Consider the following 25,628-nt stretch of genomic DNA (forward strand, 5'->3'; position numbering starts at 1 on the left):
TGATGACCATGGTTCTTTTTGCTATTTCATTCAATCCCCCACCCCAAGTTGTGTTCAAAGTCTAATTTCTTAGTCTATGAAGAAAGGAGGAGAAGGGCTGCTTTTATACTTTGTTCTGTGATAACATCCTTCTACCAGTCTCTGCCTGTGGGAGCTTTGAGCCACACAGAATTGTTTGAAAAATTAAACCCCATCAGCTCAATTAGCGCAATGGAGCATTTTTATAAAATTAAAAACTCTACTTTGCAGAGATTTCCCACCCCGCACCTAATAGAATGAAAAGTAAAATAAACACCTACACTAATCGTAGGCAACCAAATGTCCTGGTGCAAAAGATGATGGATTAAGAGAGAAAATTATACATGGTGAGGCTTTATTATATTTGTAGCTGTTAAAGAGCATTAAGTGTCAGAATGGAAAATGTTTATAATTTATAGGGGTAGGCATCACAATTGCAAGAAAATGTGGAAAAACAGGTAACTTACAAGCAAACTTGTTAATAGTTTTATATTTAGTTGTCAAATTTTTCTGGTATTAAGTTTTGTATTAAAGTCGGAGGTGAAAGAAACACTGTTTAGTTGTTGAGTGATTGGCCACAGGATATGAAAAACCTTTAACAACAAAACAATTGAACCGTCAATATCCATATGATAGGCTCCAAATTATTAATTGTAAGAGAAATGCTAAACAAAATGACTGTTTCATCTAATGTTGCTCAAACTGGGCAAAGATGTTTTAAAAAGGCAACAAGAATAGTGTTGAAAGCATTGAAAACAGGTACACTAATGTTCTATTCTGGCAACTGACTTGGAATTAGGTGTGAAAAGTCACCAGAATGTTCGTGCCTTTTGAAATAGGACAACTCAAAGGCAGAAAGTAAAGTTGGACACATATTGAAAGGTCCAAATTAGTCAAAGAGTCTGCACTAGATGGCCATCAGATGTGCAGTGGTTTGTTGTATGATTGTTGTTTAATTTTCATTCTCAGAGAGTACCATGACATCAGGGAGTATTTGCCATGACATCAGGGAGGAGATGCCATGACATGCAAGTGAGTTGGATTTAAGTGCAGGAAGGCTATACAAGGTCACCTACCTCACTTTTTTCCTCCAGAACCATCTGGTCCAGTGGCCAGATATAGATCAAGACAATTGGAGTTGGCTCTGGATGAAATGGGAGAAGTTGGCCTTTTTAAGCTAAAGTCTTCAACAGGTCTCAGAATTGTGCTATAGACAGAGAGGAAAGACACATACTCTAATGAAGAGCAAAGTAAGCAACATGATACAGAACAAAATAAGCAGTAGCAGGAGAAAAATAAAAATCAGAACTACAATAATGTAAAACATAAACACATAGAATATCTGCCAAATTCCCATTGAAATATAATGATTAGTCTTGGTTCAAGATGACAGATGATAAAATACACTTGTCACTTCTCTATTGAATGACAGGAGAGCACAGGTACAGAATGTTGCCTACTGGGTCAAATGTAATTGTGGTGTCCATTTGTTCTGCTTTACTATTGTTCTTTGTTAGAAGGAAGGCTTCTAGGTTATGGGATCCTATAGGGAAATTACTTGGGCATAAAAACAAGAAACATGAGAGTTGAGAGAAGCTTGAACTGGAAGGAACAATATCTCCCAGTCAGGAAGCTAATTAATCATAGTGAAAACTATATAAGCTCCTATGCAAATATAAAGATTTAAAATTCCCAGTTGTGTTTCTTATGCTATGTTACTTTTCTAATCTTTATAAAATAGTCTTCATTTATGCACTGAATTCAATATGCTTTTTTAAACCCTGTGGCATGGAATGTGAAGAACTTAGTTGTAATAAAGAAAAATTGTCCACTATGACATGGTGGAAATGCAACTGACCATTTGTCCAGAAGACCATATATCAGTGGAAAGACTTGACTCAGAACACTTTATGAAACTAGGAGAAAGCAGTGAACAAGAGGAGAATAAGGCAAGAAATCTAGTAATGGGGGTCATTTGTAACTATGACCTTAATTAAGGTGTTCTGAAAGCTTTCAGAAATAAACACTAGAAATGACCTTCTCAGTGGCCTGTTTCTCTCAGAGTCTACATGACTAAGTGATCTGGCTTTATTTCTTTCCTTGTCAAACTTGTCTAAATAATGTCAGTTACATTATAGAAGATATTTATGTTATCCACATTATAGAAGATATTTATGTTATCCATAGATATTTCCTAACTCCAGATGATGTTATCCATAGATATTTCCTAACTCTAGATGATGATTTTTTCCCTTTTTGTAATTTGATTGACTTTGTGAAAGAAAAAATTGGAAAATTTTTCAATTTCCCTCTTTGGAAGCCCATGTCCTTCCTATTAATTCACATCCATCCTGTCCTTCCTGGAATCCCTTAGTCTCTTTGGCAACATGGCATTATGGAGAGTTGAGTACCTATATATACCTATGTCCAGGGACTCTGTGGTCCTTGTGGAATTGGGTGCTTTTTCATTTGGGCCTCTCATAACAGGAAAAACTTCAAAATGGATGGTTGCCCTTCAAAATGGTAGCAATTTCTCTGAGTTCCTAATCCACAAAGCACAAAGAGCACTGGACACTCATATGTGTGCACACACATACAAGCATGTAAATAAAGTCCTCTTCTCTGTTATCTTCCCTGTCACTTCTTTTTTTTTTTCTTTGAAAGAAATTCTTTGCCTAATTTCATTAGTTATTTTGAAATTCCAGTGAACAAAATATGTGAATTAAAAGCTGAACAGATCATTCCTAGGGGAAAATGAGAACAGTCAAATCTTTGATGTTGTGATATTCATGTTTGTCCCTTGGTGCAAAACTGCTTTCTTCTGGGAGCCATTGTTGCTTTATGTGGTAGGATGGAAATCTATATCAAGAAGAAAGGGCTGCAGTATTGGGGATCAAGAGGAGGTTCCAGAATTGCTAGATGGGAAAGCGATGCATAAGCTAAGAAAAAAGACAGAATCAAGTAATTGCACTATCTTAGGATTTCAGGGTTAGGTTCCCATAGATTTTTGCCTGTTTCATTGGTTTTCTCCAAAGAGCAATAGCTGCTTTGTTCCTCCGGACTTGTCTCTATAAGCACCATGAGTTGTCTTCTCGCACCTTTCTTTCTCAGTTGGATTGCCCTTGGTACACCATGGAGCTGTTGATGGCCTCCACGAGGCTGTTGGAGTTTTGTAGCTGTGCTTGATGCATATAATAGCACCAGGACAGTGTGGAGTAGTTTTGATATGATTTTTAAATTGATTTCAGCTTGTGCATTGTTTTCAACAAAGACCAACTGTTCACCCATATGGAGCAGTTTGTCATTCACACTGGTAAATATGAGTGAATGTTTTTTTGAATGTATGGATTTCTTTATGCCTTATGCCTTTAATTTTCCAATAATTCATATAAAAAGTCCCAGACAAGTCTTTCACTTTTCGACTTTTAAATATGATCACTAGCTAAATCACTCATCTGTTCTTTCTTTTGGAAATATCAATATGGTTTGGGAAAGAGGGTGCTTCTAAATTCATCACAAGAAAATCAAGATTTCTATTATATGTAGTTTCATTTGGCTCCAGTAGCAAACCCAAGCTACTTATGTGTGTTTTAGTTGTTTAGTCATTTTAGTCATGCCCAGCTCTTTGTGACCCCATTTGGGGTTTTCTTAGGAGAGACAATAAATAAGCCTTCTCTGGCTCATTAACGGAGGAGAAAATTGAGGCAAACAGAGTTAAGTGACTTGCCTGGGTCACACACCTAGATATCTGTCTAAGGCTGGATTTGAACTGAGCTCTTCTGACTCTAGGCCCTGCATTCCATCTCTTTGTTCTCTCAGTGCACAGATTGCCCCTCCTTAAGAAGACCTTCAAAAATAAGATTTTAAGTTGTGTTCATGCTGCTTTATCACCTGTTGTCATTCATTTTCTTTTCTCTATTCTCACTACTATCCCCCTGCTGGAGGCCATTGTCTTTACAACAATAATGTGTTGTTTAATCTATACTCTCTCCAATCCATCCTTCGAATTGTAACCAGAAAAAAAATTTTTTTTAATGTTGATCTGTTCCTGCTACTTTTCATTTCAGATATGTTGTTTGAATTGCTTGTTATCTCTGAAATGAGTTTCAGACTCCTTAGCCTGGCATTCAAGACCCTTCACTAGCTAGTATTAAATTATCCTTCTAGCCTTTTCCTTTATTAGTCCTATATTACTCCCTACATTCTCTGTGTTTCTACCAAATTAGACTCTCTGGTCTCCTACCTCCTTTCCTTTGTTCACAGTAAGAAATGTTCTCTCTTAGCTTATTTGGCTACTAGATTTATAGCTATTCTTTAAAGGTCAACTCTATTGACTCCTTCAAGGTCCTTCACTAGCTGGTATTAAATTACTCTTTTAGCCTTTTCCTATATTCTTATTCTCTTAGCTTATTTGGCCATTAAATTCGTAGCTATTCTTTAAAAAGGTGAACTCCATTGACTCCTCCATGAAGCCTTCCATCGTCAAACTGGTTGAAAATAACTCCCTCAAGTAGGGAGGAGAAGGAGACAAGAGAAGAGGGTTTAAAAAGGAAAACAGATTTGGGGATGGGGTAAAAAGCAAAACACTTTTAAGGAGGGACAAAGTGACAGAAAAGAGTGAATAGAAGAAAGGGGGGAATGGGATGGAACAGCAATAGTAAATGAAAAAAATTTGAAGCAAACTTCTTTGTTAAATATCTCATTTCTCAAAAAAATAGAGAACTGAGTCAAATTTGTAGTCATTCCCCAATTGGTAAATGATCAAAAGTTATAACCAGTTTTTAGATAAAGTAATGAAAACTGTCTATAGTTGCATGAAAAAATGCTCTTAATTTATTATTGCTTGGAGGAATTCAAATTTAAAAATTATGAGGTAGTACCTCATATCTATTATATTGGCTAATAGGACAGAAAAGAAAAATGAAATATTGATGCATTTTTGGTGGAGTTGTGAACTGAATGAACAATTTTTTTAGAATAATTTGGAACTATGTCTAAAAAGACCATAAAACCAAGTATTTCAGAATCTTGGATTATTACTAGGTCTGTATCCAAAAAATATAAAAAAGGAAAAGGACAAAAGCAGCTCTTTTCTGATGGCAAAGAATTGGAAATTGAGGGGATCCCTTCCTTTGGGGAATTGCTAAACAAATAGTGGCATGTGATTATGATGAATATTATTGTGCTATAAGGAATGATGATCAAGGTGCTCTTGGAAAAACCTAGAAAGACATGCGCTGATGCAAAGTGAAATTTACTGTGTGAAAAGTTGCAGCAATGTTGTAAGGTGATCAACTATGAATGACTTATTTTTTCTCAGCAATACAGTGATCCAAGATGGCTATGAAAAACTTGTGATTAGAGCATGCTCTCCATCATCCTTCCAAAGAGGGAAATACTGCTGTCTGGATGCCTTTTCTTGTTGTTGTTTTTTTTTTTTGGGGGGGGGTGGTTTGTTTTCTTCACAGCATGACTTGTGGACTACACATGTGCAACCTGTGTCAAATTGCTTGCATTCTTAGTGGGGCATGGAGGTAGGCACAGAGGAAAGAGTTTGGAGCTTAGAATTTTTGCATCTGATCCTGAAAATTTGTTTTTTTTTTTTTTTGCATATAGAATTAAAGAAAGGATTAAATTAGGAACATGTCTTACTGGAGATGTCACCCATTATCATGGCTTCGGTTTTTAATCTCCAGTCTGATTTATAAAAGGGAACTGCTGAATAAATTTAATTAAAAAACACATGAACAATGGGACAAAAGGAAATAACTTCTTCATAAGACTTCTAATGTATTTATGTCTACATACATTATACATTAATTATCTGTGTTTATTCCATATATAGATTGTAACTCTGTAAAGGATGAGGCCATTTCATATCTAATATCCCTGCCCCCTCCCTAAAACTACCATGTTGCTGTCCACACAAAGGGTGCTAAATGTCAAATGCTTGACCTCTTCCAGAACTAGAGATCCAACTTTGTTTCTTTTGTAAGCTCCATGTTGTGTTGTCCACTGCTCTCTGACATTACACCAAGTAAAAACTTACTTTGAAGGATATTCATTTGCTGTTTCAGCCATCCATTGTTGTATCCCTTCTGTTTGCAAAGTACTATAATGTATATAAAAACATAATCTTCATTGCAACTTTGTTTCTTTTATATATGAAACCCAATTTACTTCTGTTTCTCATAAACACATACACATATATAATAATTCGTGTTATCACTTAATATTCAGAAAACGTAACCAAAGGTCTAATGTTTCTTTTTATGTTGAATAATATTAAGAAAGTATTGTAGGTAGAGGACTGGAATGATAGTAAGTTCCAACTTTAAATCCTGCCTTAGATACTTACTAGCTGTATGATTTCAAACAAGCCAATTAACCTATCTCACCCTCTGCTTCCTTATCTATAAAATGGGGATAACACTACCTTACAAGGTTGATGAGGCTCAAACAAAATAATATATTGTAAAGCTCTTCTTAAACTTTAAAGAGTTATACAAATATTAACTATTAATTTTATTTTCTTTTTCTTAAAATCAATTTGGTTCTATGACTCATTTAATATAAAATAAGAAGTATAATCTAATATTTAATATTTTCTCTATTTTTTTCCCTAATTTTCTCTATAATTTTATGCTTTGGCTTATAAATGAAGTCATATAAATGAAATTTTGTCAAATGTTTATTTTTAAAAATTGCTGATACAAATTTTAAACTTAGATATTTATTTCAGTTTTTCCTTCATGCTAGAATAGACCAGAGACAGCAAAATTACTAAAAATTGGTCATTTTTCTAAGCAAGAGAACTGATTTTAAACTATATATCTCTCTTCTCCATCTAACTCCCACATTATTTGGGGTGAGTTGAGATAAATGTATGTAATCATTCTCTCTCTCTCTCTCTCTGTGTGTGTGTGTGTGTGTGTGTGTGTGTGTGTTCATCTCACATTGGGTCCAGTTTTTATAGGCAGTTACTTTCCTTAACTAGATAATGTTAAGAAGAGTGAGAAAAATTATATTTGACGAAATGGAAAAGAACAACTTTATCTGGGTTTGTTTTGGTAAAATGGTTTTGATTGAAAAGGCATGTTAACAGCCTACATGATGAATAACCTGAAATTAGGTGAAGCATTCTGTTGAGCTTGAAAAGACATGTTAAATGATTATTTCTTGCCATCTATTTTTTTCTCACTGGTGAAAGTAAGACCAGATGTTTGGCATGTGGTGTTTCTGGATGTGCCTAGGATTTAAAAATGTTTTATATTTCCTTTTAGGTTTTGGACATTGTGAAAACAAGCATTCGCTCTGTTCTCCCACGTATCTGGAAGATACCTGACATGGAAGGTTTACATTTGTTTCGAATTTTTAACCGGGTATTTAATAGGCTGCTGTGGAGCCATGGCCAAGGCTTGTGGAATTGCTTCTGTAATTCAGGGTATGTGGCGTTGTTTTTTGTTTTTCACAATCACTTTGCTATCTACCCAATTGTAGAAATGGCAAAACTAAATATTGATATTTATTCAGAATATATAACTTTTAAATTGGCATAATTTTTAGAGTTAGCAATACTTTAAAGATAATTAGTTTAATGTTTATGCTTGGAGTATGACTACAGTTAAACTTCAGTAATTGGTACTTATTGGGGAAAAAAAAAAGCATTCTGAATAGTGAGCAAATGTGGCAGGGTGGAAAGAAGGCTGGAGTTATCCTGGCCATTGGGAGCCTTTGACTAAGTTACTTAAATTGCTTGCACCTCAGATCCTCATCTGTAAAATTGAAATGGGCCAAGTGACCTCTTAAGTCCCTTCCAGATTTAAATCAGTAATCCTGTGAACATATGAATTGGAGAAAAGACTGCATTAGGAACATGTCTTACTAGAGATATCATACATTCTCAAGGCTTCAATTTTTTACCTCCAAGCTGACTTATAAAATTCTTCTGGCTTGGCCTTTTTCTTAGTTTTTTTTCTTCAGATATATATTCCATTAGTGGGAAGAATAACTCAGCACCACACATAGGAAATATGTGTGATTCAAGTACATAAATTATAGACCAACTTACAAATCCAATGCTAGAAAGCTCTTGATGTCATTGCTTATTCTTAGTTTCTTTCCTAATGGGCTTGTGGGTTTTATAGATCTTGCTAAGTGGTCCTCTCCTGGCCTTGGGTTAATATTAATTAATTAATTAATATTAATATTGAATGGTCCTTTACAGTGCTCTAATAGGTAAATTGTTTTAGAGAATCTCCCTGGTTCTAGCTTCTGGCAACAGCAGGAATCCTTAGTTTAGGTTCTAAATAATCTTTGTATGAGGGAAAGTTGGTTCTCCTATTTCTCATTTAACTTAAAATCTAAAGATACAAACTTGAGCCATTCTGGAAAAGTTGGACCCTTAGATACCCATTATTAAATAAAAGGATCAGACCTTTAGCTAGTTAAGTAGAGCCCATAGTCATTTAACTTTGTCTTTCAACTTCTTCCTTTTGACTAGGAGAAAAATCCCTTAATCTTCTATCTGATTTAGGATAAGAATATTCTTCTAGTTCCTGTTTAGTTTCCTAATGGAGCACTTGTGCCCCTGACTTCATTTTGAGAGGGACTGTGACAAAGAATTCCCCCAAAAATTGTTTGAGTTTATAAAGTTCTTGTTTTCTCTGATTCCAGTTCTTTGGGCCTCATGCAAATGAAAAGGAAGAAGAAAGGAAAGGAAGGAGGAAAACTCATTCCTTTTGTTTCCCATTCTTTCCTTTTCTGTGTGTACAAGGCTGGTAATAAACTTGGGCTGTGATCTCTGCCCTATTGCAAGTATTGTAAATGTCTCGGTCATAGAGTCTTTCTTTGTCTGTTGTGCCATGTGGTACTCGCCACATGCTAGGATGGAAAGAATGCTCACTCTTGTTAGAATTATGGGATTTAGAGGATGCATTCAAATCATCAGGTGGAAACAGAGGCCCAGAGAAATGGTTCCCCCAATGCCCCAGGGGAGGCAGGGAGAGGGTCTATCCCATCTCCTCTGCTTCTACATTCAGTGCTCTTTTCCTTGTGCCACACCGTTCAGTTCCAGCCTGTGCCCTTCGCTAAGTATGTTATGATGAACAAATCACTTCATCTTTCTAGGCCTCAGATTCCTTATCTGTAAAATGGGAGTAATCACACTTGCTCTGTTCACTTTCCTGATCCCCTGAGTAACTGAGAAGAATGCTTTCCTAACCACCAGGTATTATATGAGAGTTGGCTGTCATCATGTCTTCTTTTGCTTCCAGAGGCTCTCAAAGGCTGTACTGAGAGAGCACAAGCCCCTCAGATCCTTCAGAGAAAGAAGGGCTTAGTGGACATTGGGAGTATGGCAGTAATGACTTATATTTTTATATATAAACTTATTGAAAGAACATAAAAGAAGGAATAAAAATGGTTCCAAGCAATATCAACCTTTCAATTTATCAGTAAGTCAAAGTACTTTTTTGTGTATTATGATGTGCTGAATACTACACTATACTAAATGTTGGGAATTCAAATGAAGATAAAAACATGATTTATTTTTTTAAGGAGCTCATATTCTAATAATGGGGGAGACGAGGTGTAAACAATTATGTAAATGGAAGGTAAGCTTAGAAGAAAGGCTCCAGCAGTGACAAGGACCAGAAGAGGCCTCCTGAGGAAGGTGGGATTTGAATCAAGCCATCAAAGAATTCAGGGAAACCATTAAGTGGATGGTGATGATGATCATCATCTTCAGGACATTTATATAGTGTCTTTGTTGTGCCCAGCTCTGTGCTGACTGCTTTATAGAATCTGCAGATTGTTGGTGTTCTTATTGCATTTAGGGTTGCAGAAAGTTAGGAAGACAAAGGCTGAGTGGCCTGGCCAGACTCATCCAGTCAGTGTCTGGGACCGTATTTGAACCCAGGTTGCTTGATTCTAGGCTCTGTGCTCTCTCCTGACATAGGGGACAGATATTAAAATATGTAGTCAGGAGGTGAAATGGGGTATGCTAGAGGCATTGAGAAAGCAGGAAGAACATGGGGGACATAAAATATAAGAAGACTGAAAAGCTAGGAAAGGGCCAGGTTGTGAAGGACTTTACATGCCCAGAGCATTTTGTATTTAAAAGTAATGTTGAGGTTGGGAAGGGAACCCCAAAAGTTTGGGGTCACAGACTGGTGTCTCAAGGTGTCTCAAAAGAATTTGCAGGCTTGAATCCATTTCCTTGTCAAGGGGCAAAGTTTATTGTAATTGTGATGCCAATTACAAGTGAACTAAATTCCAAAAGAATTCAGCAGAGAAACAGAAGCAAGGAGAAACATTTATTCAGCTTTCTGTCATTGACCTACTAATTCTATGGCCCAGATGTTCAGTTTCTGGAATTTGGTTCTTGATAATCAGATTATTACTGATCAGATTATCAGTCAGCAATGAATTGAGGAGTGGGCTATTCAGAATCAGACACATTGTCAGAACAATATCCTAGGTTGTGTGTGTGTGTGTGTGTGGGGGGAGCAAAGCTTTCTTCTAAGACCTTGGAGTCAGATTTCCAGAACAAAAGCCCCCCCAAATCATCACTACATTTCCCTAGAAGCAATACTCCTTCAGTAATAGGCAACCATTGAGATTTATAAAAATTAAGTTTTTATTGATTTTTTTTTTAACATCAAAAATTTCCCCTATATCTAAGAGGAACCATTTACTATACCAAAGAATATTTTTAAAAACAAAAAAAAGAAAAATATGGTGTAACTGATTAATATATTGAAAAAATGTCAAAATATATGTGATATACATCATTTGTGACCTTTCTACCTCTTCAAAGGCTATGATCTCATATTTCTTCTTTTAAGCCATGCTTATTAATCAGTGATTGTGTGACTTACTTTTTGTAGGTGCAGTTCTTTCTACTTAAATTGTTGTATAGACATTTTGTATATTGTTTTCTTGGCTCTGCTTATTTTACATTGGGTTCATAGAGATTTTTCCTTTTTCTTTGTATATATTTGTAATTTCTTATAGCTCAGTAATAATCTTTTACATTCATGTCCACATAATAATGAAGATAACTTCTTTATCCATTTTTATTTTCTGAATATTTGCTTTATATGATTACTATTTTTCCTTTTTTGAACTCACTGCATACATAGTAATTTTTTTCTTCCCGCTTTTAATCTTTGTGTATCTTTTTTGGAGATGTCTCTTATAAGCAACATATTGTAGAGTTTTATTTTCTTATCCGATTTATCATTCTTTTTCATTTTTTTGGCTTGTTTAATCAATTTACATTTAAAGATATGTTTTTCATCCATTTGTCATTTATATACAGGTATGTGTATATACAAAAACATATATACATATAGTTTATATGCATGCATGCACACATATACATATATACCAACACATACTGCACTCTTACTTGCAGATTATCTCTGGCCCTGTTTGGAGAACTTAATGAGAGCTTTTCATAACCATTAGAGACATTAACTTTTAGCTAAGCAGAATAAGCCAAACTTTTGTCGGTTGATTATCATCGGAGCCTTTGTTTGCCTTTCCAAATCTTGGAGACAAAATTGCCAAATTCTTCATTTTTCAGTGAGTTTTCTTAAACTGCATTGATTGTCTTAACTTTTCTATTTAACTTAGGCAATTTGACATTTGTTTTTACTATAAGGAAGTATTTGGTTGGCTTCAAGGAACCCACATTGTTTTCTGAATTTAACAAAAAAGCCTACTAGGCTATTTCAACATAGTTACATATATACTTTCACTTTTCTAAATTACAGATTTAACCAATGGGAACCAGATAGCAGGTAGACCAGAATGTAAATCACTGGAAAGAAAAAAAAATTGAAGAGCTAGAGCAAATTAATTTTAGGGAAGACTGATTTTCTTCAGACTTGGCCTAATTTTCATTAAAATGATCTGGTTTGGGTGGAGGAGGGGGTGAGAGGTATATTTTTGGGGAAGATATTCTTGTTTTCATGAATACACAGAGATATTCTCTTATTTCTTTAATGTTCAATTTGCTTTTCCCTTTTTTTAAAAATAGAACTGGTACAGTGCAAATTTTTGGTATGTGTTTTGACTGAAATTTCCATTTTTTTTATTGCTTTGACGCAAAAATGTGAATTTAATTTTTGTTGTTTAATTTCTATTTCTTACACAAATATATGCAAATGTAATAGTAGAATTAATAATAACTAATATAATGACTTATTAAGTGATATTCACTTTTATAAAAAAAACATTGTGGGCTTCTTTTCTCATAACAAATATTTCATTTCATACAGAAAACTTGTTTCCTCTTTAGGCAACATATAGAATGTTATATTCTTTAGGCAAACTTGTCACACACTATTGGCACATCATGTTTTTAGGGCCATGTTGCCTCTGCATGAATAAATAATTGTCATTCAATTTTTTTTTAAAATTCTGAGCCTAGAAGGTTTGAAAGCTTTAAAATGTCAATAAATGTCAAATAATCACACAGTGTTAACAGTTAAATAATTTTGACTCACACTCAAGGAAGGATGTAGCTCCATCAGAAAATCTACCATTTTTTTCCACTGAGTGTTATAAAATAAGGATTCAATTGTCACTAAATTTAAAGTAAATGAAGCTTAGCCCATGAGAACTGAAATAAGTTGTACACCTTTATGAGAAGTGATCCATACTTTCCTATTTGGAGCCTAATGGAAGCGTAGTTGTGTAAACTGATCCTATTTGCCAAAGAATTATGATTAACTCTGAGCCTCAAAATCAGTTTGTCAGAGTGGGAGCACATTAACTCCTTTAAATCTCTGGTGTGCAGCTTAGTAGGTGACACTTTAAGAAGAATTCAAGGTTTTAGAGCATTAAGGCTTCTGGCAGAATATAGGGTTTGTGCTGTGGTTATCATGGAGATAATCCCATTTGAGAATGGTTTAAAAGGATCTGCCCACTACCCAGCCTGGTGAGTCATTCTCCCAGTGCTCCGGAGAAGTGAATTTTGCTGTTGAGGCAAACTTGAACGTAGCTTTTCTTTCAGAGGATGGTAGCGAGCTTGGAGGGGCCCCAGAGGCCATTGTGTCCCACATCCTCATTTTATGAATAAGTCTTGGGAAAGCTGAGTGATTTGCTTGTAATCACACAAATAACAAGCTTCAAAGAAAGGGATTTGAATCTGGTCATTTGACTTTCCACACCACCATCTTGCCTTGGAAGCTCATCTTAGAAAGATCTGTGACTTCATCACTATGAGTTCTTAGGCCCACCAACTTGGATCTGTAATTCTCCATGTCTTAGTAGAGAGTTTTATGAATTGTACAAAAAAGGGGGAGAATCACTACTTGGTTCTCATGAGTGTCTCTGAACTTTCCCACATCGGTTCTCTGAAAGACCATGGCTGGGCCCACATTCAAAACTTTCCAAGTAGTTTTGAGGTTATCAGTATTCCTTCTGTACTGGCTTTAGGAAACCACTGGTGCTTTTGTGCCAAATTGGATTTAATGGATGTTAGTTGGCTGTATAGTAATCTGTGGCCCAAAGTGCTCAGTTTCTGGGTTTACTTGTACATGGTTTGACCTCACAGGTTTAACCCTCCCTTCTCTCCCCCCCCCCCCGCCCAAATCACCAATATGTAGATTTGGCATATCCCTACACAGAAATATTTCCCACATATAAATACATCTATACATGTGCATATGCATATATATATAGATACACACACAGATACATTTGTATAAATTATGAATATGTACATAAGGAGAGAGCAACAGAGAGACAGGGAAGGAATAGAGTGTTTAGATCTCTACAGATATAAAGATCTAAAGATATAAAGACTTTTTCCCGAAGTCTTGCACAGGACAAGCAAACAACTGGATTTATTGGTATATGACAGCTTTTTTTTCAACCTGATACAGTAGGCAGAAAGTACAGAGAGTACTTCTTATAACTCAAATAATCATCACAACTCTTTTTCCTATCAGTCTCATTTTCTACAGAATACTAATGTTTCCCAAATTCATCATGTCAGCCTTTTCTGAGGAGGAAAACTCTTGAGGCTAAGAGACAGGCCATCCACATTTTCACTGAATGCACATCTCAGTAATTCCCAGTAATTGTGCGACAAAAATTGAAATTCCTTACTTTGGCCCCTCCTAGAACCCAGGAAGTCCATAGGTATGATCCTTTGCAATCATCTTGGCAAGAGATGCTCAGGAAATAGAAGCCTGGATTCCTGACCTGTTGATTTCAAAGTTGCTTTAATCAGTCAAAAAGTATTTATTAAGTACCTACTATATGCCAAGTACTGTGCTGAACACTGAGGATATAAAATCAAAAATGAAATGGCCTGTGCACTTGAAGAGCTTAACATTTTGTAGGGGGAGGCAAGATGCAGACTGTAAGTATATAGATGATACAGACATCATTGAGCAATTTTATGGGGGAGCTACCATCAGTTCCAGTTATTAAATGATATTTGATTTCCCCCAAAGCTGGCACTGACCAGAAGAGTCCCTCCCTTCCAGCCAGAAGGGTGAGTTTCAGGATTTTTGAATTGGGAGCTGGTAGGGAACGTGTACCCTCTCCATGGCTGCCATTTGGCTGAGAGATAAAACCCCTTGCCTTCCCAGGAACTCTGTGCAGGGTCACCTGGGAAGAAGTGTTATGTGTCTCCGATACAATTTTTTAAAATTTTATTGGAGGTGTTCCCTCTATCCCTCCTCAGTATCTCCAGAAGAAAAACAAAGGAGAGAAAAAAGAGGGACTCGTGCAAGCTGGGGCAGAGGTGAAATGATTAATCAGGAAGCATTAAATGTTGGCCAGCACAGGAACTGGAGATAGGAAAACAGAAGAAATATAAAAAAAATTTTATCAGAGCACCCCATAACAGAGAGGTCTAACTAATTCATCCTGAAGCCATCCTCAGCTTTAGTATAAGCCATCGTCACCCAGGTGCCAGGGCAGGAAGGTACCCAGGTCAAGCCCCCTTCAAAGGCTCCCAAACCCCGGAAGCTCATCATGAGCTTCAGGGAAGTCTCATTATCAAAGCCCTACAGTCGTAATGTTTACATATATATAATTTTCTATGTTTTAAAAATATCTTCCATCAGTTGCTGGGCTCAATCATACAGAGCAATTAATAGGCCACTTCCCCCCCCCCAAATCCTTGTTGTTAGTTCTTTCACAGGTTGTCATTTATTTATTTATTTTGCTACATGAGGTCATGTCTGTTTCCATGCCAACAGCAGCTCATGGGAGACAATTTTCAGCAAAAGCACAGAAGTGATTACTCCCCAACAGCTCCAGTGCTGCCAGCAAGTGGTACAGCTTTGCAAACACTGCCTTCTAGTGGTGTACAAGTATGCAAGCGATTCCAGAACATCTGTATCCTCCGTGTGCCCCGACTGGGAAAATACCAGGTACGTTCCCATCTCCAGGGTCCTAAGGTATCTCTGACCAAAATAGTGGCCATTTGCTGTGTCCAAGTGGGATTCTTTTCCCAGGAAATGAGCTGGGCAAAAGTCTCCAGGCTGAGTTCATGCAGATCATAAGCTCCCGAGGACTTTTAAGCATAGATTTTCATGCTAATGAACTCAATAGGGATATTTTCTCCCAAACATCAAAAATGGTATCCCCAATAGAGAGGCGAAAATCATGTTTAACAGACTATTTGAAAGTCATATTAGGAAATTTAGTATTTTAGTGGATGGCTAATTTAGCCAAGGTTTTCTCAGCCTTCAGAGGTAATAATATATACACTCCCCTGTTTCAAGGTACAGAACAGTATTCACTTTTGTGATGTTGTCATAGCCAAAGGTTATAATACTTCCAAGAAATCTTGCTATGCTGTGGGAATTGCTGGCAAAAAAAAAAAAAAAAAAGCAAGCCCAACAGACCATTGTGAATATTTCCAAGTTGACAATTGAATTATTCAACTTCCTAAATTTGTTTTAATAAAAGATGTTGATATTCCTAAAAATAAGAAAATAACTTTTGCTCTTAACTTAGAAAAAAATCCAGTAAATAAGCAGCCCTTGCTCAATTTACTTTAAATTGGCTATGGATTCTACTAAGATTTCAAAGGTGTTATGTGTTATTTTTATAGGCAGGGGCACCATTGAGGGAGGCAGGAAAGTACCTGTAGTTTTGAAGATCCTTAAGAATTCTAATATGAGGTCCTAGGAAATAAATGGATTAACACTAAGTGAAGTGAGGTTCTTCTCCTCCAGAAATCAAGTTTTTTAATTTAAAACCCTATTGCAGATTTATCTTGTTTTACAAAAACAAAACAAATACAAAAACAGGCAACAGAAAAATTACTTTGCGTTAATTTTGCAAAATTTTGCAAAAATTTGCAAAAATAATGCAAAAATACTTTGCATTAAAAACTATGGCGAGCTTTATTTGTGAGCTTTGTTCGTTTCTGATGAATTTGGATGAACTAAACTTATCAGATCTTGTCATGTGACTGTTGCAGGACCTCTAACATAGTTTAACTCCTACTGGAAACAGACGTTGATTGATCTCAGCAATGGTAGAGGTAAATTTAGCCACCAAGCCATGTTGACCATATAAACATTAAAATAATATTCTGCATATTTTTATTGATTGACCAGCCCAAAAGATGGAAAAATAAAGCTTATCATACTTTTATATTAATAAAGAGAAGTAAGACAAATCTTCAAGTTGCTGAATGCATGAATGGGTCCCTTTGATGCTTTTCGGGAACATATGCCATAGTTGAGGTGGTCTTGGACCCCGACCCAAGAAGCAGCCTCTGTGACAGTCTTTAGAGACTAAGGCACTAACTACTGCCCAAGCACCATTGAATCTCTTATAGTGTGAGAAGTTAGATGATGCTCCCTCTGTATATAACACTCTATTCCTAAAGAATACTCTGGAGCTTTGGGATATAAATGGAAGCTGGAGGCCTCTGGGATCAGCTTGAGATTGCTGACTGATATAGGAACACTGAAGAGTAGATAAATTCCCTGCACAACTCTGTTTTTGAACCTGAGTCTGGGGCACCTGAAATTTATTGTGCAGGGTGCCCTCTGCCAAATAAGAGGCTCTAATTAGGGGCACAATAATTTAAAGAAATGGAAGCAGCAGCTTGATAGTCAACTCTGTTAAGGTGACTTAAGAAAGTACTAAATTCTGATCATTCATTATGAATATAGAATGAACTTGTCAAGTGTTTAGCCCATAGTAGACATTTAGTTTAATTTACTTATTGATAGATCAATATGATTAAATAGTATAAAAAGATATAAGATTAATAGACAGAGGCAGAACAGGTAAGATTGACATATTTTCACTGACAAAATATGAAGCATAGAATTTCACTATATAGAAAAAAAATTGCTTTAAGTAGAATTGTTTTTTGCCAGCTTATTTCTGAGTTTCTCCCCTACCAGTACTACCCCTTCCATTTGTCTAGATCATAGAGCTGCCAAAATGACTTCTTTAAAATGCCAAAAGCATTCATAAATTAACTTTAGCTCCTCCCACCCCAACGTCATTTCTTCTGTTTGAATAAAGCTTTGGCTAAAAACTGACCTACTTTCTCATGAAAGGACTATTGGGTTTTTGATCGGAAGCTGCTTTTTCTTTAATTTGCCATCTTTATAGTTAATGAACCATTCTTGGGACATGATTTGTATATGTGCAAATAACAGCTCTTTGCCATAAAAAGGAAACAAGAGAAGTCAAGGTACTCTCTTTATACTTTGAGCCTTGTTTTTAGGCAACCTCAAGAAATGGGGTTTCCATCAGAGATTATATTTTGAGAAATAGGAAAATAAAGCCTTGTGAACATTAAATATGCATTTAAATGTTGATTTAGGTAAAAGCCACTGGCCAGTATTTTGATGTACTTTACTTGTTAGCCCCACATCCAAGAAGTTATTTGAAGGATGATTGAATTCTCTCTAGGTGGAGACCAGAAGTTTGATTTGGTTCCAGGATTAAAATGTCCAAATTGACTCAGATTCTGGTTTTCCCCCAAACTGGAAATAACCACCTTAAAATTCATGCCACAGAATAATAACCATTGGAGGGGATGAGGAAGGATTTTTCGAGAAATAATTTTTCCATTGGCATTTATCATACTGTTAACAGAAGTAGTGTGAAAATATGAGCATCTTTTATTTGCAATTTGAATGTGTTTTTCCTTTGCTAAGCAACATAGGGAATCTCTTGATTAAAGTGGGGATTTTTTCCCTTTGTTTTTTTCTATCCGCCAAATGAATTTGCTTTGCAACAGTGTCAACAAGTTAGAGATTTTTGGAGTAAGATGAAAGGAAAGCCACAAACTTTTCTCATTTTCAGTATTTCATGCACATTCTGCAGATAGTATATAAATACACTTCCCAGAGATGCTGTTCTTGATGAAAAATCAAATCCATTTATTTTAACTTCATTGCAGAGAACATGCTTTAAAAATAATTTTTGGTATTCATCAATGACAGTGGTCCCAGGGACTTCCCAGGAGATATTAAGGAATTATCTCCTTAAAAGCAAAATCCATTGCGTTTCCTTGTAATACTTTAAAGCACCCCACAGCACTCTGAAGAAAAAAACAATACTTCTTCCAGTGTGATTTTTCGATGCTTTTTGAAGCCCACACAAGATCTTGTTGTTTTGAGATTTGGAAAACCTTTCCTTTTGGCTTTTACTGATTTTATCAAGGAGTTTAGATTTAGATTAGATTAGTTTAGAAAGGAAGAAAGAAAGTTAGATTAGAAAGTAGATGTATTTTCCCACTCCCAAAGTTAGTCAATGCTTTAAATTTCTGTTTAAAGTAGAATGGAACAATTGGGATTCATGTGCTTTTAAAGTTTGGACAACTATGGAGCCCTTGATCGGATAGCCTGGTTCTCTGCAACCTAAGTCTCCTCCTTTGATTTCTTCAACACAAATGGAGAACTCCTCTTCAGGCAGGAGGGATCTTGAGAACTTTTATCATCTTTCCTGAGGTCTAAAAAACAAAAATGACTTGCACTTTTGAAAGAAAGTAATTTAGAAAGAAGGTGTAATTCAGTAATTCAGGATTACTAGGACAATCCTGAATATCATCAGAATGCAGTTCTCTTTGAAAGATAAAAGAACTTTTCAATGCTTTTGGTTTATGTAGGCACCAAAGTGGCAGAGAGATAGGAGACCCCCTTTGCAGTGTGTATCAGACCTAGCCATTAGCGACACAATAATGTACGTTAGCTGCCTCAGTGCCTTAAATCTTAATTTTGTTGTTCAGTCACATCAGCATACATTTATTAAGTTCCAGTGTGCAGGGCAAACAGGTTGGAATGCCCATAGTGCACAGAGCACTGTGTCTGGAATCAGAAGACTTATCTCCCTGAATTCAAATCTGGCCTTAGACACTCTGTAGCTGTGTGACCCTGGGCAAGTCACTTAATCCCACTTGCCTCAGTTTCCTTATTTGTAAAATGAGCTGGACAAGGAAATGATAAACTACTCCAATGTCTTTGCCAAGGAAACCCTAAAGGGGATTACAAGGAATCAGAAACTGCTGAACATATATGAAGATACTATGTTAGGCATTGTAGATAATAAAAATGAATTAATGTCATCCCTCAAGGACCTTACATTCAACTTTATTCATGAAATATTTAATTTGGAATGTTTCATGCTGTCTTATTCCTCAGTTAACTTAAAGTTTCTTAGCAACTAATTATAGTTTATAATTCAGAAATAAATAATGGTAAATTAAATAATTATGCTTATGGGTGTCATTAGAAAATTACTGTCTTATCCTTTTATATGTAAGTTCCTTGATAGTAAATGATACTTTACATACATAAACACTTAAGTATATACATATATGTATTCATAACTGTGCAGAATATTTTTCTGCCAATTCAAAGGAATGACTGCCAACAACATATTCCATAAAATAGGTAACAGAACCACTGCTGATATTTTTGGTAGCCTCCATATTATGTAGTAGATGCTTATAAAAGTAGGAATATAGTGTTGAAAGTTGGGGCGTTTCTGGGTCAATAAGATATTCTGTTATCACTCTAGCTTCTTTTCTAAGAAAGCTGCTAATTAGGGACTGCCTCTTATTGCTTCTTATCTCTGATCTTTGAAATCTTGCCTCCACAGTTTTGTTGTAATTTGTTTTACATAACCTGTTCCCATTATCTTTATAATCATTAATACGTTTTCGTTTTCTGTTTTTTTATTACTGCCAGTGGTTTCCAGTGGAGTATCTTGGTTGATTCTGTCCATGTTCATTATCAAGTTAGCTGGAAACCATTGCTCATAAAGGGTTTTTCATCATCCTAATAGTAGACTGGTGGCATGTATACACAACAAGTATCTATCTCCACATCTCTCTCCTCTGTCCTCACACCCCTATTCCCCAACTCCCGAAATGTGACAAGTCATATTTGGCCCTGAACAAGGAAAAAGCAAAGCATATCATTAGTATTGCTTATATTGTTGTGTAGTTGTGAACATCTCATAAGGTACAAAATTTGGGCCAATTCTGATGCTCATAGTAAGGTTCACTAACTTGATCATTCTTCAATTTCCCCTATATACAACAAGATAATACAACAACAAAGCATTATTAAATGATGATTAAGGGTTTTATCTATCTTCACATCCCTCCTCTATCCTCACACTCCTATTCCCCAACTCCCGAAATGTGACAAGTCATATTTGGCGCTGAACAAGGAAAAAGCAAAGCATATCATTAGTATTGCTTATATTGTTGTGTAGTTGTGAACATCTCATAAGGTACAAAACCTGGGCCAATTCTGATGCTCATAATAAGGTTCACTAACTTGATCATTCTTCAGTTTCCCCTATGTACAACAAGAAAATACAACAACAAAGCATTATTAAATGATGATTAAGGGTTTTGATGTCCCTGGAAATAATTGCTTTTACTATAGTCTGAATTTCTCTCATTCTAAATATTGCAAACTTTTATACAGTACTTCATACTTTGTGTTTAGGGTACATAGATGAAGCTGACATAGGCAACTACTGTGAGTTAAAAGAGTATATGGATACCTTTTATACAGATTTATAATGAAGTCCACATTGACAATTATCATGTAAGTCATGGGCTAGGATTTGGTGAGAGTAGTTTCTTTATCATGGGATTTCTTGGTGGGGGAAATGTTCATCCTTTATTCTGTCTTTAGGTAAAGCATTTTTTAAAATATGTATATACCATTCTGGTGTGGCAACTACTCTCTATAATCCTTCCATAGGTGGTCACTTTCTTGATCTAGAATTCCCTTCCAAAATATTGGCCCTAATGAACAAAATAATCTGTTAGAAACCTAAAGACATTTTAGAGATTGAAAATTTAATCTTAGTCTTGATTTAGAAATTTTGTTGATACAAAAGCGACCACATTTTTTTGTAAGTTCAGAAATGTCATAACTGAATGCAAAATATGTATTAATCCAGACTTGCCAGTGGTGTTTCTGATTTCTTCTTGTGTTCTGTGAGAAACATCCAAATAGATAGCTTCTGTTGTATGTCATGGCCTTTCTGGGGTCATTTTACATCGTATGATCCATAAGAAACTGACAATTAGGTGGAAATATATTGCCTTGCTTGTTAAAATCTGATCTTTTAACCATCGTTTTTAGGTATTTACTGCCAGGAACTACAAAGTTCATCCTGAAAACACCGTCCTACAGCTTTTTCAACCCTTCTCCAGTGAAACATCCCAATGTTTTGTTTACACCCAGATATGCCCATTTGTGAAACCAAAGGAAAGTTTGCCATGGGCTATACATAATGGCAATTCATTTTTCCCCTTCAATTCAAACATGCAAAAAAGTGAATAATAAGTACTGTTTTATGTATATATGATATATGGGAAGATTATATATATATACATATTCTCAAATATCTATATATCTATATATATATATCCCCCACATATACTACTTATATTTAAGAAAATTTAAAAACCCACCCTACTCTAAAAGCTTAACCCTTCTGGAAATGTAATAAATCATGTTAAAAACTGTTTCCACAATTATGTGAATGTCTAAATCTTACTAGGTTGATAATTCCTTCCTACTAGAAATGTTATTTTTGCTGCAAAATCTATAAAATAGAATTGATCTCAGAGATCCCATTACAGTGTTAAATTATTTTCTAGCTACAGTATCTTTCGACTTGAATTATATTACTTATTGTATAATATCTTGTTAATTCTCATATAATCATTGACTGTTTGAAAAAGATAAATTATAAGCCTGATGTTGTTTAATGTGATGATTCAATATAAAATAGATTTATCATTCATATATAGCACAGTGAAAAAGATTGTAAAAAGCCAGATCTAATTCTCCAGCTTCTCTTTTCTTCTTTGTGAAAACCTGAATTCTATGTATTAATGTAATTTTCCAGTAAGGGCCTAGTGAAGTAACATTTTGGTTTAGTGAAGACAATCCAATGGATTAAAAAAACGAAAACTAAACATGGTGAAACAAACCAGGTCATTCTGATATGTACTTTTAAGCTGGATTCAACTAATAAAAGTGAAGGTAATGTTAACCATCACATCTCTCTATGTGTCTTTTGTGACATGTGTCTGTCAATGTTCTTTGGGCAATCAACATACATTTATTAAGTACCTTACATATACCTTGAGCTGGACTAGGCACTGAAGATACAAAGATAAAAATGAAAGGGTTCTTGCTTTCAAAGAACTTCTGTTCCTACAGAGAAGACATTTATATATGTAGATATATGAGCAATATAGATATAAGATAAAATAGATACAGGATAATTAGAGAAGGATGGAATCATTAGAAACCGAAAGAATAAGGACAGTTTTCAGCTGAGCTTTGAAGAAAACTAGGGATTCTAAAAGGTAGAAATGTGTAGAAACTATAGGCATAGGGCACAGCCATAGTAAAAGCATGGAGACAAGAAATGAAGAGTAAAAAGGCCATTTAAGTTGGCTTGTGATGTCCTTGAAGGAGAGAAATGTCTGGATTACAGCTTCATTTTCAACACAAGGCATATGAAATATAAAAAAAAAACTTTATAATTGAAAAACTTCGCTATAAAACTTGAATTATATTTAACAGTAGCATAGGGAGAAACAGAGACAGAGACAAAGTTGGCAGAGTTCTTGCCAAATATCCCTTCAAACTCCTCTTATAATTGCAACTCAAATTGAATTCTGGAGTGGTGGAACCAAAAACAATTGGATGAAACAATTTTCCAGCCCGTGACAACTTGAGATTGGCAAGAAAGGTCTGTCTCACCAGGGTACTAGTTGAGCCTGCAACGTAGAATGCACAGCACAGGCTGCACTGAGGTATATCAGTGGTGGACCCTGGAAGTAGTTGCATTAGTGGTGGCAGGAGCTTCAGGACCTCTCAACTCACGGAAGGTAGAGAGGTTGTTGAACAATAAGATGGAAGGAGGTTGCAGAGGATCCTTTGCTGATGCTGGGTTCAGGACCCTCTGGCATTGTTCATATGCAGTTCTGGATTCAAAGGGCCAAAAGAATCAAAGAGCACTTGTGGCTGCAGGGGAGAAGGAGCCCCTGCTTGGTGTTACAGTATGAAGAGAAGTGCTTATGGTCACTCATAGGGGAATGGGGATCCTGATCTCAATTGCAAGATGGAGGGGAACACTAGCAATTGTGACTGCAGGAGAATGGGATACTTGGTCACAGTCCCAGGAGTAGAAGGAAAGCAAGAGCTGGTGGCTACAGGAAAGCAAGGTCCCTCCTTTGCTAAAGGCAAGAATGCAAGTCAAGAGAGCAATGATCACACCTTTTCTGTAAATCATACCACTTGGAAGCATCTAGAGATCTCAAAGTTAGCTCTGAAAACAGTAGCAAAAAAAAGGCCTGAAGCTTAGGACAGTGCCCCACCCCTGGGAGCAGAGAGCAACTTCACCATGAAAGTTAAAGTTATGAAATAGTCTGGGAAAATGAGCAAACAACCACCGACAAAAAGAATCTGACTCTTGACAAGTTATATGACTGACAAGTTACAGGGAAGATCAAGACATAACACACAGAAGAAAATAGTGTTAAAGTGACTAAAAATAGATCACCAAAGAAAAATATGAATTGGACACTGACCCAACAAAAATTCCTAGAAGGAATCAGAAAGGATTTTAAAAGCCAAATAAGAGAAACAAAAGAGAATAATGTAAGGAAATTGTTTTAAAAAGAGTCAACAGCTTGGTAAAAAAAAAAAAAGGCTCAAAAATACTGAAGAAAATACTTAAAAAACCAGAACTGGCCAATTTGTGGTAAAGAAGTACACAAATCCACTGAAGTCTGCCTTTAAAAGAAGATTTGGCCAAATGAAAAAAGAGGTATAAAAGCTTCCTCAAGAAAATAATTCCCTAAAAATCATAATTTGGCAAATGGGATCCAATGACTCTGTGAGACACCAAGAAATAATAAATTCAAAAACATAAAAGTAAAATGGATGAAAATGACACATATCCCATTGGAAAAACAGTTGAACCTGAAAATAGTTTGAGGAGAGATAATTTAAGAATTAATGGACTGCCTTAAAGCCATGATCAAAAACAGAACCTAGGTAACATATTTCAAGAAGTGATCAAGGGGGAACTGCCCTTATTTCCTAGAAACAGAGAGTAAAATAGAAATTGAAAGATTTTACCAGTTACCTCTTGAGAGAGATCTCCAAAGGAAAAGTTCCAGGAATATTATAGCCAAATTCCAGAGCTCCCATGTCAAGGAGAAAATATTGTAAGCAGCTGGAAAGAAACAGTTCAAATATTGTAGTGCTACAGTCAGGATCACACAGGATTTAGCAGCTTCGACAGAAAAGGATAAGAGGGTTGGAATATGATATTCTGGAAAACAAAAGGGTTAGGATTATACCCCATAATAACTTATCCTGCAAAACTGAGTATAAACATTCCTTCAGGAAGGGAAAAACAAAAACAAAAAGCTCCAATGAAATAGAAGCATTCCTAATGAAAAGATCAGAGTTGAATAGAACAATTTAACTTTTAATTATAATTCTGGAGGCATAAAAAGGTAAAATAAAAGAGGGATTCAATTCACACATAAGGGCTTCAGTAAAGTTAGAATGTTTACATTCCTATTTGGCAAAATGATCTTTGTAAATCTAAGAATTTTATAATTATTTGAGCAGTTAGATGGGAGTATACACAGAGACTGTAAGATCATTTAAAAAATAAAATCAAGGACTTAGAAAGGGGGATGCATTGAGAGAATAAGGAAGGGAGAGCAAGAACAAGGAAAATTATCTCATACAAATGTGAAAGAAAGCTTTTAAAAGGGAGGAGAAGATGGGAGGGGAGTGATGGGCAGCATTTGAATCCTATGCTTATTAGAATTGGTTCAAAGAGGGAATGATAGTAATTTAGGTATAGAAATCTATCATAACTTATTGGGAAGTATGGGAGGGAAGGAGATAAGAGAAGAGGAGGTAAGTTGATGGAGGGTCTATTGAGGGTAGTGGTCAGAAAGAAAACATTTTTGAAGAGGGGGACAGGAAAGAGAGGAGGAGGGAGGGAGAAAAAGAGAAACACAAAGTGGTAACCATCAAAAACAACCTGGAACTGGCTAAGAAATAGCATAGATCAGTGCAACAAATTATGTA

General features: G+C 35.7%; 1 protein-coding gene across 7 annotated transcripts in view; it reads left to right on the forward strand.

The window, feature by feature from the left end:
* The window catches only part of TTLL7 (tubulin tyrosine ligase like 7), a 243,062-nt gene that overhangs the window by 158,103 nt on the left and 59,331 nt on the right, over window positions 1-25,628 (forward strand). For 3 of the 7 annotated variants that reach the window (XM_003767351.2, XM_031936753.1, XM_031936754.1), the window contains exons 19-21: window positions 7,302-7,462; window positions 15,246-15,419; window positions 21,636-22,560. In XM_003767351.2, the coding sequence (XP_003767399.1) occupies window positions 7,302-7,462; window positions 15,246-15,419; window positions 21,636-21,753 (453 nt within the window). In that variant the 3' untranslated portion in view covers window positions 21,754-22,560. Of the gene's footprint in view, window positions 1-7,301; window positions 7,463-15,245; window positions 15,420-16,477; window positions 16,612-21,635; window positions 22,561-25,628 lie in introns of those variants that run through there. The other 4 variants (XM_031936758.1, XM_031936756.1, XM_031936755.1 and 1 more) reach the window with 3 other exon arrangements.

This window comes from Sarcophilus harrisii, chromosome 4 (assembly GCF_902635505.1).
Source record: "Sarcophilus harrisii chromosome 4, mSarHar1.11, whole genome shotgun sequence".
NCBI lineage: Eukaryota > Metazoa > Chordata > Mammalia > Dasyuromorphia > Dasyuridae > Sarcophilus > Sarcophilus harrisii.